At 38.9% G+C, this 14,663-nt stretch overlaps 1 protein-coding gene across 27 annotated transcripts in view; it reads left to right on the top strand.

The window, feature by feature from the left end:
- The window catches only part of DLGAP2 (DLG associated protein 2), a 458,493-nt gene extending 445,248 nt beyond the window's left edge, over window positions 1-13,245 (top strand). For 25 of the 27 annotated variants that reach the window (XM_077174995.1, XM_077174994.1, XM_077174996.1 and 22 more), the window contains 3 exons: window positions 3,302-3,454; window positions 4,272-4,289; window positions 5,809-13,245. In XM_077174995.1, the coding sequence (XP_077031110.1) occupies window positions 3,302-3,454; window positions 4,272-4,289; window positions 5,809-6,027 (390 nt within the window). In that variant the 3' untranslated portion in view covers window positions 6,028-13,245. The remainder of the gene's footprint in view (window positions 1-3,301; window positions 3,455-4,271; window positions 4,290-5,808) is intronic. The other 2 variants (XM_077175010.1, XM_077174986.1) reach the window with 1 other exon arrangement.
- The last annotated feature ends 1,418 nt before the right edge of the window (window positions 13,246-14,663 follow it).

The raw sequence follows: 14,663 nt of genomic DNA, 5'->3' as shown, positions 1-14,663 counted from the left end.
AAAATGTCATACCTTCTGATAGAAAATATTAGGATACATGGTACTCATTAAGAAAGGATCCGGTTATCAAAAACTCTGTCAAAACAAGAATTTTAAAAGCTGTTACAGAATAACAGAGGAAATATACAAAGTCTGACAAGCAAGAATTGAGCACATCTGTATTATCAATTACATGATGTGTGCTCCTATCTAGTAATTTGTTTCATACCAAAAGAAGGGAATCTTCAACATTGTCTGAAACTTTCTCTCTGCAAATTTAAAAACACCCTCCATTACCTGATTGATTAAACTGTGCAAACTAAGATTTGGAGAGCCTAACCTCCACTCCATTTATCTTCAAGTGGGCCCAGCACTTGTGCTTGAGAGCATTACTGTAATAGCAAGTGTAGCTCCTGCTCAGCACAGCCATCAGCTGTTTGGGAGAAAGAACAATTCATTACTGCAAAAGCAATAGAGACTGCAAGGAAAAATCTACAACTTTGTAGACAACAAAACCAAAAAATGGCAAGTTTTTACTTCTCTTTTTCTCTTTTGGATAATAAACCTCTGAAGTCCATAACAGCAGCTTAACCCCACTCGCAGGATTTAGGTTCTGAAAATCCTTCACTTTCATTAAATCAATAATGGGCTCTGAAGAAAGCAGCAACTGCAAAACTGACTATAGTCTGAAGGCTTTTCTTCCTACACCTAATGATAAAGTTTGTTGCTAAATAGTCACTTAGTGCATACATACAGCAGGGTTTCCATAGGCTCCTAAGGCAGCACCTCAGTGCCTCTGGGGAATGCTGCCAGCTTGTGTATTCCCTGTCTCTAAAACATCCAGCATGTACAGGGCTGCCACGTGGCAGTTTCTCTGACAGTGTTCAGCATCTATAAGCTTAAATGTAGGACACAGAACAACAGCATTTAATTGTGCCAGTTCAAAATGCAACAAGGGTTTCAGAGAAATATACTTACTCAAACTGAAATTTAACCATGAATGCCACATATGAACTTTTCTAAAGGATCATGGGAACTTCAAATGGCACATTTGATTATGCTTTGTGTTAGGAGCTCTTATCAAAGACTCTCAGGGTAAATTCTTAGAAATGTAAGCTTCAATGAAGTTTTCCATTTTATGACTCTGGCTATATATATAGTATAACAGTATACATGTAGGATATATATACATATATCCTACATGTATACTGTTCCCATAAACTACTTAAGAAAATGTCATTACTGATTAATAACTAGTCTCTTTTGCATTATTAACATTACTTTTTGTAACACCCTTTTTTTTCTTTGAAGTGTCCTTCTCCATGTTGTCTAGTCAGCACAGATCCTGCTCAGCTTGTATGTCATGGCTGCAGGCTAAAACAGAGCAGCTTGAGCACTATCTAGGTGCTTGTTGCTTGCTTCAGGCCTCCTTCAAAAAGAGGGCTGCAAAGCTAAATTCCAAGTAAGATACAAATAAATAAGCAGTTTCTGAGAAGAAGCAGGTTTAAGCCAATCTTTTCTAAACTTAGTTTGCTGTAATAGTCCTCATTTGTGCCAGCATTTATTCATGAACTGTGGATGTGTAAGAAGCAGGAGGCAGCCCTCTTGTGTCCAGAGCATACATGGCACAGCCCTCTGCAAGAGTTGGGCTGGAGGCCATGGTCTTCACAAACACTGTGAGCAGAGTGGGGTGCACAAAGGTACAGAACAGTAATTAGCCTTGATTCAGAAGGAAATGCCCTTGCAATGAGTGGAATCATTTTCTGGCTGTTTGGAGGAAACTGGGGAGAGTGAGTGAGGAGACCAGGCAGGAGACAACATACTGCAAGATAAGACAGACTGCTGTGGGACTCCCCTCATGAATTTCACACAGGGAGTCAGTTCCTAAAACCTGAAATATTGACCTCTGTAGAGTATGTAACCCCACTGACATAAATTTTAAACTGTTTTGTAACATATTGGGATCCACCCAATGAAGTAGTTTTCAGTAAACACTAATGTGGAGTTGTAACGTTTCCCAGATGTCTGTTATAATCTATATGGTCAGTTCTCTTAAGTCCCTGAAGCTCCCTATTAAAAGGAAACTTTCTTCTAGTGAAGAAGACTTGTAAGTTGTTCTTCGGCCAGATTACAGTAGGGCCTAGATATGGGTGACACTGCATGTTGTCATGCTCAGTTCCAGGCCCTAATGTCCCACAGTGGCATCTGTAAACCCAAGTTTGAGCAGCAGTTCCAAGCTTAAAACCCTTAGAAATGTGTGATTCAACAGCAATGCTGACTTATCTCCCAGTTTCTAGACAGCTGTGGGGTTGTGTTTAAATATAAAATGCCTTTGATCACTAGATTTGAAGAAGGTGGGGAACAGAGCCTGCCATAACAGCAGTGATGCTGACATAGCAAACTAGTCTTTTCAGCTTTTGGCCAGAAAGGGAGAGATCCAGATTCTGTTTGGCATAGTTTTGACGTTCTCTCTCCCAGTTCCATTCTTTAGGCCACCTAATGGCTTCCTTCTGTCCTGAAGGAAAAAGGCATGAAACACCTTCACAGCCATGTTTACCATTTAAGCCCTATTTCAATAAAGTGGCAAAGCTCTCTTCTTGAACTAGTACCAGTGCTCAGAGAGTATAGGGTTAAGAGTCTGCATACTACCTTATAATACAATTTTTATCCAGCACTGGCATCAGGTTAATTATCAAATACAGGATCATCTTGCTAATTGTCACCACCAATGTTTGCTCCATTAAGTCTTAAGCACACATAGCCTCTTAATTGCATTACCTGGTGGTAGTGTCTTCCCAGTTCCTGAGTGTGATTCACCTCCCTGGAGAACAAACTCCAAGCACCCCATCAAGATTTCATACTCCATGTATACGTTTGAAGACAATGTAAACATCAAGTTCAGCATAGGGTGACGTCTTGGTGGCATTGTTTTGTCTCAATCAGCTATCATGAATGTAATTTTGAACCAGGAAGACTTCAGGCTGGCTGGAATACAAACCACGCTCCCCTTGCCTTTAATAATCAGCAGACAGAGGCTGTCAGCTTGTTCCTTTTTAGAAATGCAGGTCAGCACAGCATATGGTGCTAAGGAACTTCCCATGCCGCACATTCAGGAAGGCTGGCGTGTGACATCCAACTCATTCATGTTTGGGTTGTGTAGGAGGCACAGCTTTCCGGTCCCAGCTCCCAGCTGCAGAGCACGCAGAGCCTGAGCTCTGAGCACTGCTGCAGCAATGAAACCTGGCACCATGCCCTTCCTGCCTCAGTGCACGCCGCTGAAAGCCTCCTGGAGTATTCATGTTCTCTCCTTTGTGCGCTACAGGACCCGAGTGCCATGCCAAGACCAACTTCCCAGGACCTTGCAGGTTTCTGGGACTTACTGCAGCTCTCAATCGAAGATGTCAGCATGAAGTTTGATGAACTGCACCAGTTGAAACTCAATGAATGGAAAATAATAGAATCACCTGAAAGGAAGGTAAGCAGACTATGGACAATACCATTTACTCCCCATTTGTAGTTCTGCAGGATCCTTGTGTTAAATACAATAGTGAAACACAATAGGTTTCTAACCCTGGGAAGTATTTAATTGGCATGGCCCAATTTTTACATGGAAACTTTTATCAGATGTCAGGAGTCTTTTCTTTTTTAACAATGTTGAGCTGAATTATATAATAAATAAAATGAATTTTGCTAAGTTAGTTTACTCCATGACACTTTTGTTCAAATTATTTGATTCACATTCTAAAGGCTAGAAGAGAAATATATTCTTATTAATTCAGATGGAAGACAATAGCCCAAGAATTCACACAAGGTAAATTCAGCACTCTGCTACATTTGGGACAGCTCAAACTTGAACACTGCAGTGTTTAACCCTGCCTGCATGACACAAATGATAACAGAACTGGAATGAGAGAAAAGCATGTGACAGAACATAGCACAGGTCATACTAAAGCTCAGCTGACATCCTTCTGAGGGACAAAGCACTGCTGGTAAGCTCACTGCACCTCTGCTCTGCAACTCCACCACTTGGGAGATGCTTCCAATCCAAAGGTGAAAAATTGCCCATAAAAGCAGTGTAATTGTGAACTGCCTTTCCCCTCTCTAGAACTTCATCCCTTACCTTGATTATCCCACTGTCCTTGCTTATTATTGTATCAGTCAGATGAAAACAGCATTTGGTTTGAGTCAGTACTGTTGGCCTCAGGTGAATATTTGTTTGGTTTGGGAGGAATTAGGAGGCATTTTGACAACTTTTTCATTTCTTCATGCTCCTCTTGGATTTTAATTTTCAGCCAACGGGTTGGTGGATGGTGAGTTTGCAACTCTTGCTTACTAGTGGCAACTGGAAGTAAGAAATCATTATAGTGACAGCAACAGTGATATTCCTAAGAGGGAAATAACTAAACGTGGAAAAGAAAATAAGATGGGATGACAGGAATGGAGCTTTTATGAAAACAGGAGATAGAGAAAATAAAGACAGGCAGAACTGGCTATAATGGGGAATAGCATCCCAGGCTGTTGCACTGTTCCTGTTTAATGCAGAAGTATGTTTTTAAATAAACTTAGTTATTTAGTCTTTGCTATTGCATTTGGATAGTAGAATGGCACAATTAGTTAAAAAAAAACCAAAGAAACCCAACCAAACAAAACAAAAAAAAACCCAATGAGGAGTCTGTAAACCATAAGCGTATCAGTTCAATTTTTGTATTATTTGAATCCTGCTGTGCATCAAATTAACTGTGTTCTCCATAAGGAACAGCCCATACTCTGGACTATTACCATTACTTTAAGAAATTATATAGCAAAAAGATCTATCATAGTAACTATACCTATATAAATGAAGTTATGGAGTCTTCATCTTCAGGGCTATACAGTCCAGTATTAAACATGAAATAAAAAATTAAAAAATAAAAAAATAAAAAAATAAAAGAAAAAACAAACCAAAACCAAACCAAACTGATTTAACTTCAAATTTGCATCAAATTTCAAGTCACTTTGAATTGAAACTATATGAAATCACCTCCAGAGGTCCATTTCTTCTAACCTAAATTAGTGTAAAATACCTTGGTTATAGGCCCTCATATGATATTTTACACTCTCTAAATGGTCAAAACGATTCTTGATTTAACACCTGCAGAGAAATTTACAGCTCCTTTTGTAACAAAATCTACTGACTTCACTTTATAATTTGATAATTCTTCAGAATAAATTTTCTTTAAAATGGCCCAGGCTTGCAAGCAGAACAATTAGCCCTATGTTCTCTCTCTGGATGGCGCTTGAATGTTTCCATAGAGCAATTCCTGAAGGAGACTAAACTAATAGACATGTATACACAGCTGCTATCTCATATCCAGCTGAGGCTAAACTCAGTATGATTAATTTAATCAAAAATCCTGTCCTGCTAATCTTAGAGAGTCTTTTCACTTGATCAGACCACACAGATGCGCTGAATTCTTATTGGAGAGACAGTGCGTGTTTCTGTTTATAATGAGTGTAATAATGTGTCAGCTTAAATCAAACAAATCCATATGAAAGTGAGGTGTGCAGGTTGCATGTGCCAATACCTGCAAGGATGCTGGAAGGAAGCGCAGTCTTTTTTCAGGCACAGGACCATAGAATGCATAATGGTTGTCAAATAAGAGGGTTTGTCAGTGTCCCTAGTGTGGATAGCTGTTCATGTAATCCATTAGTCAGCTGATGGGCAAGCACAAATTGAGCATGCTTGATGTATGTAATCAGTATTTTGCATTTCATGTCTTTGATGTGCATGCTCTGCTGACAAGTACCTTTTACACACAGTTCACCCTTAGTTTTAATGCCCTGTTGCAGGAAGAAAGAAAGATTCCTCCTCCTGTACCAAAGAAGCCCCCAAAAGGAAAATTCCCTATCACAAGAGAAAAATCTCTGGACCTACCTGACAGACAGCGGCAGGAAGCCAGAAGACGGCTGATGGCTGCCAAGCGAGCAGCCTCTTTCCGGCAGAATTCAGCCACAGAGCGTGCAGACAGCATTGAGATCTATATCCCAGAGGCTCAAACCCGGCTTTAAAGACAGAATGCTGCAGAGTTCCTTTTTTTAAACAAAATGCTTGTACAGTTTGTCACTTACCTGGTAATTTTTGTCTCATTCTCTCCACTAAATATGCCCTTGATGTTGTGTTCTTTGTGCCATAAGCACAGTGGAATGCTTTTGATTTCCTCAGAATTTGCTGAGCTCACCGCAAGAACGACTTCTTTTTGTATTTATTGTCTGACTTACAATCAGCTACAATGGATAGGGCTTGTCAAGACCTGACTTATCCAATATATTCTCAGAGGACAACAAGAAACACCTCTTGAGATGGAACCCAGCTTACTTTTTGTTATTTATATTTTTATAAAATGTGTGATAATTAGGGATAAGAAAAACAAACTATAAATGGGTGCATCTCACCATTCACTAGAGGCATTAGCTAATCCAAGTAGAAGGTGCTACAAATGTAAAGAGCAGGAAAGAAAGAACCCATTTATCTCCTTGACCTTCAGTTTCTTTTCCTAGAATCCAGCTAACATATTTACCCATGCGCTCTGCCACTCTTCTCATCTTTGTTACTGCAAAATAACATTAGGCCTCTCATCTCATTCAAGTTTCTGAAGATGAACAGGGATATCCAGCCACTAAAACTCCAAAGTTCATCAGAAACCAAGAAGCATACAAGTCTGGTGATGGTGGGAATGTCCACTAAGAAACGTTTGCTGTTAGCAGTATAACGACACTCTGAAACCTAAGCAAAATTGTAATGCAAGAGGACTTGAGTGATGGTGAAAGGAAAACGGAAGCCTTAAAAAGTTAGATCTTCTGTAGTAAGACGAGTAAAGAAAAAGTTATACTTGCTCCTTTGGACCACTCATTGCATTTTTAACTGTTCTTTTACATGTTAATATTTATTTTATAAACCTTCTCTCTTTCATTTCAAGAGCTGTGCTATATGTACTATTTCAAACTCTCAAATTGTTATAACAATTGAGTTTCCAGGGTATCCTTGAGAACAAAAAAATCTTGCTTGTTTAAAATGCCAGTTGTGATGTTGTAAACAGTTTAAGAAATATGAATGTGAGTGGTAAGTATATATAAGTTTAAATGGTTATGTTAAGGTAAAGGTGAACTGTGGTTTACAATTGTAATTTTTTTTAGAACTATTTTTCTATGCAGTATCATTTATGGCAAGAACAAGGTTCTTTCTTGCTTCAGACATAGGAAAAAAAAACTGACTCAAGAGATAAGTGATTTCCAGCTATGGAATATAAGGAAAATAATAAATTTTCACGCCTCATATTGTCAGAGAGAAGTGGTAGCTACCACAGTCAAGAGGCTTTCATTTAAAACAAATTAGGACAGAATTATTCCACTTCACCAACCTTCCAGAGCCAACCAAGCAATCCAGCACCTAGAAGTCTTCAGGTGAAGACGCAATAAAATGAGCAACATGCAGCCCCCAATACCAAGGTTTGAATCTTATTGAACACAAGTTTAGGTGAAAAGAATGAGAACTCAGTGAGACAGACAGCCCCAGCTACCACATTCCCCGTTTACCTGCTTTAACAAATGCAATGTATTTAGCCATAGGCAGAACAATTCTTTAATTATACTCAAGCACTTTGGTTCTTCACCTGTTGAGCACTTTAAATCCAAATCCCATACACCCTGCAGCCTGACGGATGAGTGAAAACGTGAAGTACCATAGGTTTTGCAGATCTGACATTGCTTCAAATCTGTTTTCTTTTGTTTGGTTGCTTGGTTTTTTCCCTCTCTTTTCCCAGTGTGTGGTATTCAGCATGAGTTCTGTCTTTGGACAACTGATAAAGCATGCTTGGCTTCAAAGTACGAATCTTTAGAGATGAAGTTTTGAGAAGTTCCTGTGAGAAGACACCCCTGTAAATTGAGCCTGGTATCTGGTATATACTTTACCAAATAGCCTTAAACTATATTTGAAGCAAAAACCAAGACGAATGTATATCCTTCAAGAATGCAAAAAAAAAAAAAAGACAAAAAAAAAGAAAAAAAGGAATAAAAAATAATAAATCCCTGAAATATTCTTCTATAGATGGAAACATTATATTTCCCATCCCTTGCGTTTTCGAGGCATTTTCTATTAAGGAAAGAGCTGAATCCGAGGCAGTGTACAATATTGATGCTATTTCCTATATTTGTTGTACTATTTTAAACACAGAAGTACATGCAGACACTGGCATCTTTAGTCTTGAAAACTGGTATCTTAAAGTGGAGCTGCTAATTAGAATATCCACACAAAACCAAAGCCAGTATTTTTCCTAGATTGAAGAAATTTAAACTAGAGACACACACACCTGTACACATATATACCTATGGCAGCTGACACATTTTATCTAATTTTCTGCACACTTCCAGGAGGAATCACTTACTTTACTCACTTGAACCCTTCTACCTGCAGCAACAGGTCAATTAAGCAATTAAGACAAGCTGTACCTGATCCTGCCAGTAATCAGACGTTATGGAGACAAATTGTAAACCAAACAGATTACAGATAAACTGAGACCCCAGCTGGCCTAATAATGCTGACTTGGAGGAGCCTGTGTTCTACATTTCCTATGCTGCTATAAGAAAATCCTCAGTATAAGATTTATGAATCTATGATTTCTGTTTGTTCCACCTTGTTCAAACAAACAAAAAAACCAAACAACTAAAATAACCCACAAAAACAATTGGAAAAAATCAAAAGTAAACTAGATGCCTACCAACAAATTTGATAATGTTGCCTGTGCACATTACATTTTGAAGTGCAATATATTAAATTGTTGTACAGGTAACATTATATTTTTTCAGGCAAATAAGCCATTTCAATTTACATATTGTACACCTGGTTAGTTTAGAAAGATAACATTATGCGTATAATATTTGTTTTGCAAATAAATCAAAGTCAGATTGCTTCATTCTCTGACATGAGAAACACCGTATCTTAATAAACATATATCCAGATCTATTGTAATCTGACTCCACATCACAAAAATAAATGTCAGTTACAAAACCAAAGTAGGAGGAATATAAATAAACAGAAAGATAGGAACTAGAATGCTTTCTCCTTTGAGAGTTCATGGTATAGACCCACTCACAACAGCTGAATATAGCAAAATAGTCTGGTGTTTAATTAAATATTAATTGGGCTTATATGTATTCTAACACATCAAAACGATAGAAAGTCTCTGTTCGTTTAGTCATTGACTGTAAAACACAAGTATACTAAACAGAATTCAGAAAATTTAGATAAGGAAAAAGGCCTGAATGGTAAAATTGATATTTGCCATACTTATTTTTGCTTTGTATATTTTTTTAGATTTGAAATTCTTTGTAATTTGGTGGAGTACATTATGAAGTGTTTTATTATTTCACGTCCATCTGATTAGAATGGCCTTTGGCAGAATGCAAACATGAACAACATTGTACAGTTTAATACCAAAAAATGATATTTTAATTCATGCTTAAACCTTGACACTATATTAGATTTGAAATCAGTCAGGAAGGAATTAAAGTGTGCATAGGAAAGTGCGTGAATTTCATATATATAGATAGATATAACATATATTTCATACAATGAAAATTATTTGTTTTAAAATAAGCCCACGTCCTGCTGTATCAGTAAATTAGTACTCTACTTCCTCAGCACTGCGTCTAGTATATAGTCAAGGAACGTTTGGTCATTGGGTGGTTTTGCAAGTAACTGCTCTGTGACGAGTGTCACCCGTGGCACGGTGTGTCACACGGGCCTGCAGCCTCCTCGTGGCCTGTGGAAGCAGTGCCCTGGAGAGGTTCCTGGCCCCGTGGCACCTCAGGCAGTGTCGCTGTTCTGTCCCCAGCCCTCTCCATGCAGGCCCCCTGGACCTCCAATCAGCCCAGCTCAGCCTTTTACACTCAAAGCCTTGAGCCTGCCCTGCCCAGCTGGTGGGTTTGATGTCCTCCTCAGCATCTCAGAGTTGGCACCAGTGGCGAGGGCACACTGGAGGCTGTCCCATCAAGTGCTGGTTTGTGCATGCTGATTTGAGGTCTGGAGCTGGTTTGGCAGCTCCAGGTGTCAAGCTGTGTGCACTGAAAACCTGTGAAACCGGAGCCTCAGTGTAAGGGAGCTTAAATGAATCGTGAAGCAATGTTACTCCCATTACTGGTCCTTGAGCATCTTATGATGCAGGGATACCACTGGCCAGCTGCGCTCGAGGTAAGGAATATCAGCAAACCCCTTAATGTCTAGAGAGGTGCTTCCTGGTCTATGACAGGTTGGCACCCACACTTACACAGTGCCTTTCATCCAGAAGGATCTCCAAGCACTTTATTAGCCAACACACAAACTCCAGGCTGGGCTGCAGCTGGGACAGGTAACCCAGCATGGCGGGATGCTGGGGGTTCCCCCACCTGTCCCCACGCTGCTGGGAATTTCCTTCCACGCTTCCAGCATCTGGGACCTCACAGTCTGAGCCTGTGCTGAAGGAGAAGAAAAGACTCACTGAACCAAGAGGAAGACCTGAGCAAAGCAGAGATGAGGGCAATCAGTGCTCATACCATACCCTAGGGAGTAGGCAGGGAGTAATGAGCATCAAATTAATCTTCCAGAACAACCTCTGTCTTTTCTGTTCCTGACAATGGCAGTGAGGTCCTGGCAGTGGAGGAGCTCCCTGGGAGGGTGCCGGAGGAGACTCCTGGGTCGTGCCAGGCACAGGAGCTGATGGCACTGGCAGCTGATCCCTCTTGGTCAGGAATCTTGGCAAGTCTCCCCTTCTCAAGTGCATTTCCCTCACTTTCTTAGCGGGAGAGATCCATCCGGGGTCCTTGCTGCACAAGCAGCCTTCCCCAGGCACCCTGTTCTCTCCCCAGGTCTGCCTCCAGCCCAGCTAACACGAGGGATGACGTGGGGCACAGCACTGAGGCATGATGATTGTGCTTTGGTTTGGGCAGCTGCTCTCTTGTGAGACTCAGCCCCAGCCCTAAGGGTTCTTTTATGGCAGAGCAATGGGGGCACCTCTCTCTGCATGGACAGGATCAGCAGATGAGAGGCCACCATTTCATACTGCACAGAACAGAAAGAGGATATTTACATGTATCAGTATATACACATAATGATTTTTCACTGTCAAGGTTCCAGAGAACCAGACCCAGGAGCCACAGTCAACACTCACATTCCTGTAGATTGTGCCACTTTCTTGCAGCTCATCCTCAACACTGATGGCTGTGGCAGGTTCACTGCCTGCTGCAGCCCCATGGCCCATCAGCAGCTATTCACCATGTTCACCTCCAGGGACCATCTTTCAGGAACATGGCATACTCATATGCATATACAGAGTCCTGTCAGGAATTAAGCCCTCTGTATCCACAGAAATTGCTTAATTTATCTCTGAAATGCAGCTACCTCTATGGCATAATGCTGTAGCTGTTTAACTACATAATAGGCTGCTCAGGACAGCAAGTATAAAATCAAAATTGAAATGGAATGTTGCCCAAAAGAAAATTTGGCCAGCATATGTGGGCTGATTCAGCTCCTCTTAATGAAATAAAATTCCAATAGCTGAAAGGGGCCATGGCATTCATTACTGAATGTCTTTTCCAACATAAACAATTCTATGATTCTGTATAAAAATGGTATTCCAGATCTTTTCTCATTAAATTCATATTGCATTTCATAAAAGATGATGGCAGAAGAAGACTGCACGTTCACTGATCCACCTTTATACACCCAGCTTTTGTCCCATTACCCTTCATTGCCAGAAGAGAGCTGGGCTTTTGAAGTCAGATTGTAGTTAAGGTAAATTAGTCTGTCTACACAGCTTGCTCTTTAACTGAGCAAACATAGAACAGTTTTCATCAGCTGGCAATTTAATTCTATATTTTATTATGGCCAAATTGTTATTTTTCTAAATTGGTTTTGTTGGACAGGATTTTTTACTTCTCTAGGTACAAAAACATGGATATTTTCACCTAAGCATAAATAAGGAGGAGGCTTATTTGAATATATAGTCATTATTCACAAACACAGTCCATTAGTGAGAAATTTTCTTCTTCTTACCTTGCCACTTTTTCATTCAACACATCATTTCCCATTCCTAAAGCTTCACTGTCATACAAGTTTCTTATTTGTGAGATGGATTATTGCAGAGCACCGGGCTAAGTTCTCATCCCAATTGTATTAGAATCAGTGCTCAGAAACTGAAACCAGAAAGAAATATCAGATCTGAATAAATATAATTCAGATCAATATCTGACTCAGCAAGTCTGAGATAGGAAGGACTCAAGGTAGCAAGCGTGCCATTACTTTGTCATTTTTCCTTTCAGGAAGGTCAGAATCATGCAGAGGGCTCGGTAGTAGGTTTGAGTCTCTGAAGAGAGTCCTCACAAAGACATGCCAGCTTTGTTTATAATTACCATGGAACCCACATGCTCATATCCATGCTTTGATTTATCCTTTGGAGTTTTAATAGAATGGCCATCTCATTTTAAAAGGGCTCAGCCTGTATGTATTATTTAGTTAAATTTATACATTAATTTCCTGACTGAAATAAAACTCCCTTTCAACTAGCCTGGCTTATATGCTCTAAAACTGTTCTTTCCTGAAGAAAAGCCACTATGACTGTGCAGGATTTTCTGTACAGAGACAAAACTCAAACTTTCATTTACCATGGACCTGCCAAAATAATCAAGTGTGGCCTAAGGACTAAATTAAATGCCTCCTATAGAACTTCAAGGAATGTTAGAACCAGGAAACTAGCTGTTTAGTTATCATTAAAAGTATATATAAATATATATAAATATATATATACATAAGAAATCATATCAACAATGAGGATGAACTGAGTGCCAAATATTCACCATCTGTATAAAACTACACTTCACTAGAATTAAACTATTTTATGTAATTCTTTCTCATGCTTTTATGGTTCTTTTGATAAATTCTATTTAGTAGCATGCAGGATACCTAAATTGAATGTACAGTATGTTGTTTCATTGCTACAATAATTTATTGCTTCTCAGTAATATCTTCTTTACCAGAATGTTATCTGTTACTTTGAAGACATATTTGAAAATTGTTTTATTATTGAGTTATTCTTTTTTTCTTGGTTCTCTACTCACCTCCAGCTGATTGTAAGAAAATGTGCTTCACTATTTTGCCCCATGGCTCTCTTATGAAGCTGCCTCTTTCAATTGGTTTATGTATTGTTTATGTTCATCTCCTGTAAATAATTCTGCAATTAAATTTTTTGAGAAAAAATAGAGTGCACTCTTTATTACATTTTTAATTTTGCATTAGTTAAAATCTGACATTTCCAACTAGGCAATTTTTAGACAACACTAAAATATTACTTTAGACTTGTAGCCTTTGAGGTGTTAGGAAATAACTTATAAAAATAATTTTGATAGGATTTTTAGCTGAAATCAAAGGAAGATGCATATAAAATCTGATGGAAAGTAACAAATAATGGAATAAGCTATGCCATTCCATCGATGTGTTTTGATTTGCAGTCATTGATATTATAGGTATAGAATGTCATCCACTGATTTTGAGCGAGAACATTGTGTATCATAACAAAAAGAATACTAGTCTCTTCTTTTTGTAAAAACCCCAAAGCTGAATTACTTGTAAGCAGTCATTGGTGGACAGAAGTAACTGAATGGATTTGTTTTTACAAAGTGAATCTTCAAGCATCTCTGTGTGTTTTTATTGTTTGCAACAGGATAACCAAAAACAGCTTCTAGCCTGCTTCATGGTTTTCAGCTCCTTTTAGGGCAGACAAATCTTCTTTTGGGAATGGCTTTAGCAACTCAGCAGAAATTTTGATGAATACTTTGCCACATTTCTTGATTAGACAAAAGCCATGGTAGGCATGAAATGAACATTAATCTAAACAAAGGAGGTATCAGAAAAATTATGAAAAATGGAAATTTATTTGGCATAGAAAAGTGCCTAGTTGCTTGAATCATTACATTTTTATTGCTCATGTATTATATATACTATTGTAATGCTACAGACCACTTGTAGATTTCAACATTGTGCATTTATAAACTGAAAATATTCCCTCACCATGAAGAATTTACAGGCCAACCAATAGATAAGAAACAACAGATAGTTGTAGAGAAATTGATGGGGAAAAGTGAGATGCTATTAATTAAAATGAAGAGCAGCATCCCAGCATCCCATCAGCTGTCATTTGTTTTGCAGCCACCAGAAAAAGAGGGGATAATGAAGTGGAAGATACCCTCAGGGATGTCTTCCCAAGAAGGGATTGATTTCAAGAAAGACGTTTGCTTGAAAATTTAATACAGAGATGATGAATTTTAGCATCCTGAGGCACCTGGAGGTAGAAGATGACATCTTCTGATTTAATGGCTGGTGCTAGGTACACCATGGACAGGTGGTGTTCAAAGAGGCTGTGAAAGGTCTTGACAGTAAGACCAATAAAATTCAACATTTGGTATTCTGATGGCTCATTGCTTCTATGAAGGAATTCTCATTTTTAATATCTCTTATGGAAGGCTCAAAATTTTCCAGAAATATGCCAGCAGTTTTAATGAGAATGAAATTTAGGGAGAGGGCATTAGAGAAGCTAGTGGTTGTTTTTGTCTGTATCCCAACACTGGATGTTATGACATGGAGCATCCCTTACAGCAGTTCTGTACCATCATATCAGAAC

Source organism: Agelaius phoeniceus, chromosome 3, assembly GCF_051311805.1.
Source record: "Agelaius phoeniceus isolate bAgePho1 chromosome 3, bAgePho1.hap1, whole genome shotgun sequence".
Taxonomy (NCBI): domain Eukaryota; kingdom Metazoa; phylum Chordata; class Aves; order Passeriformes; family Icteridae; genus Agelaius; species Agelaius phoeniceus.
This window is presented reverse-complemented; position numbering and strand designations above follow the sequence as displayed.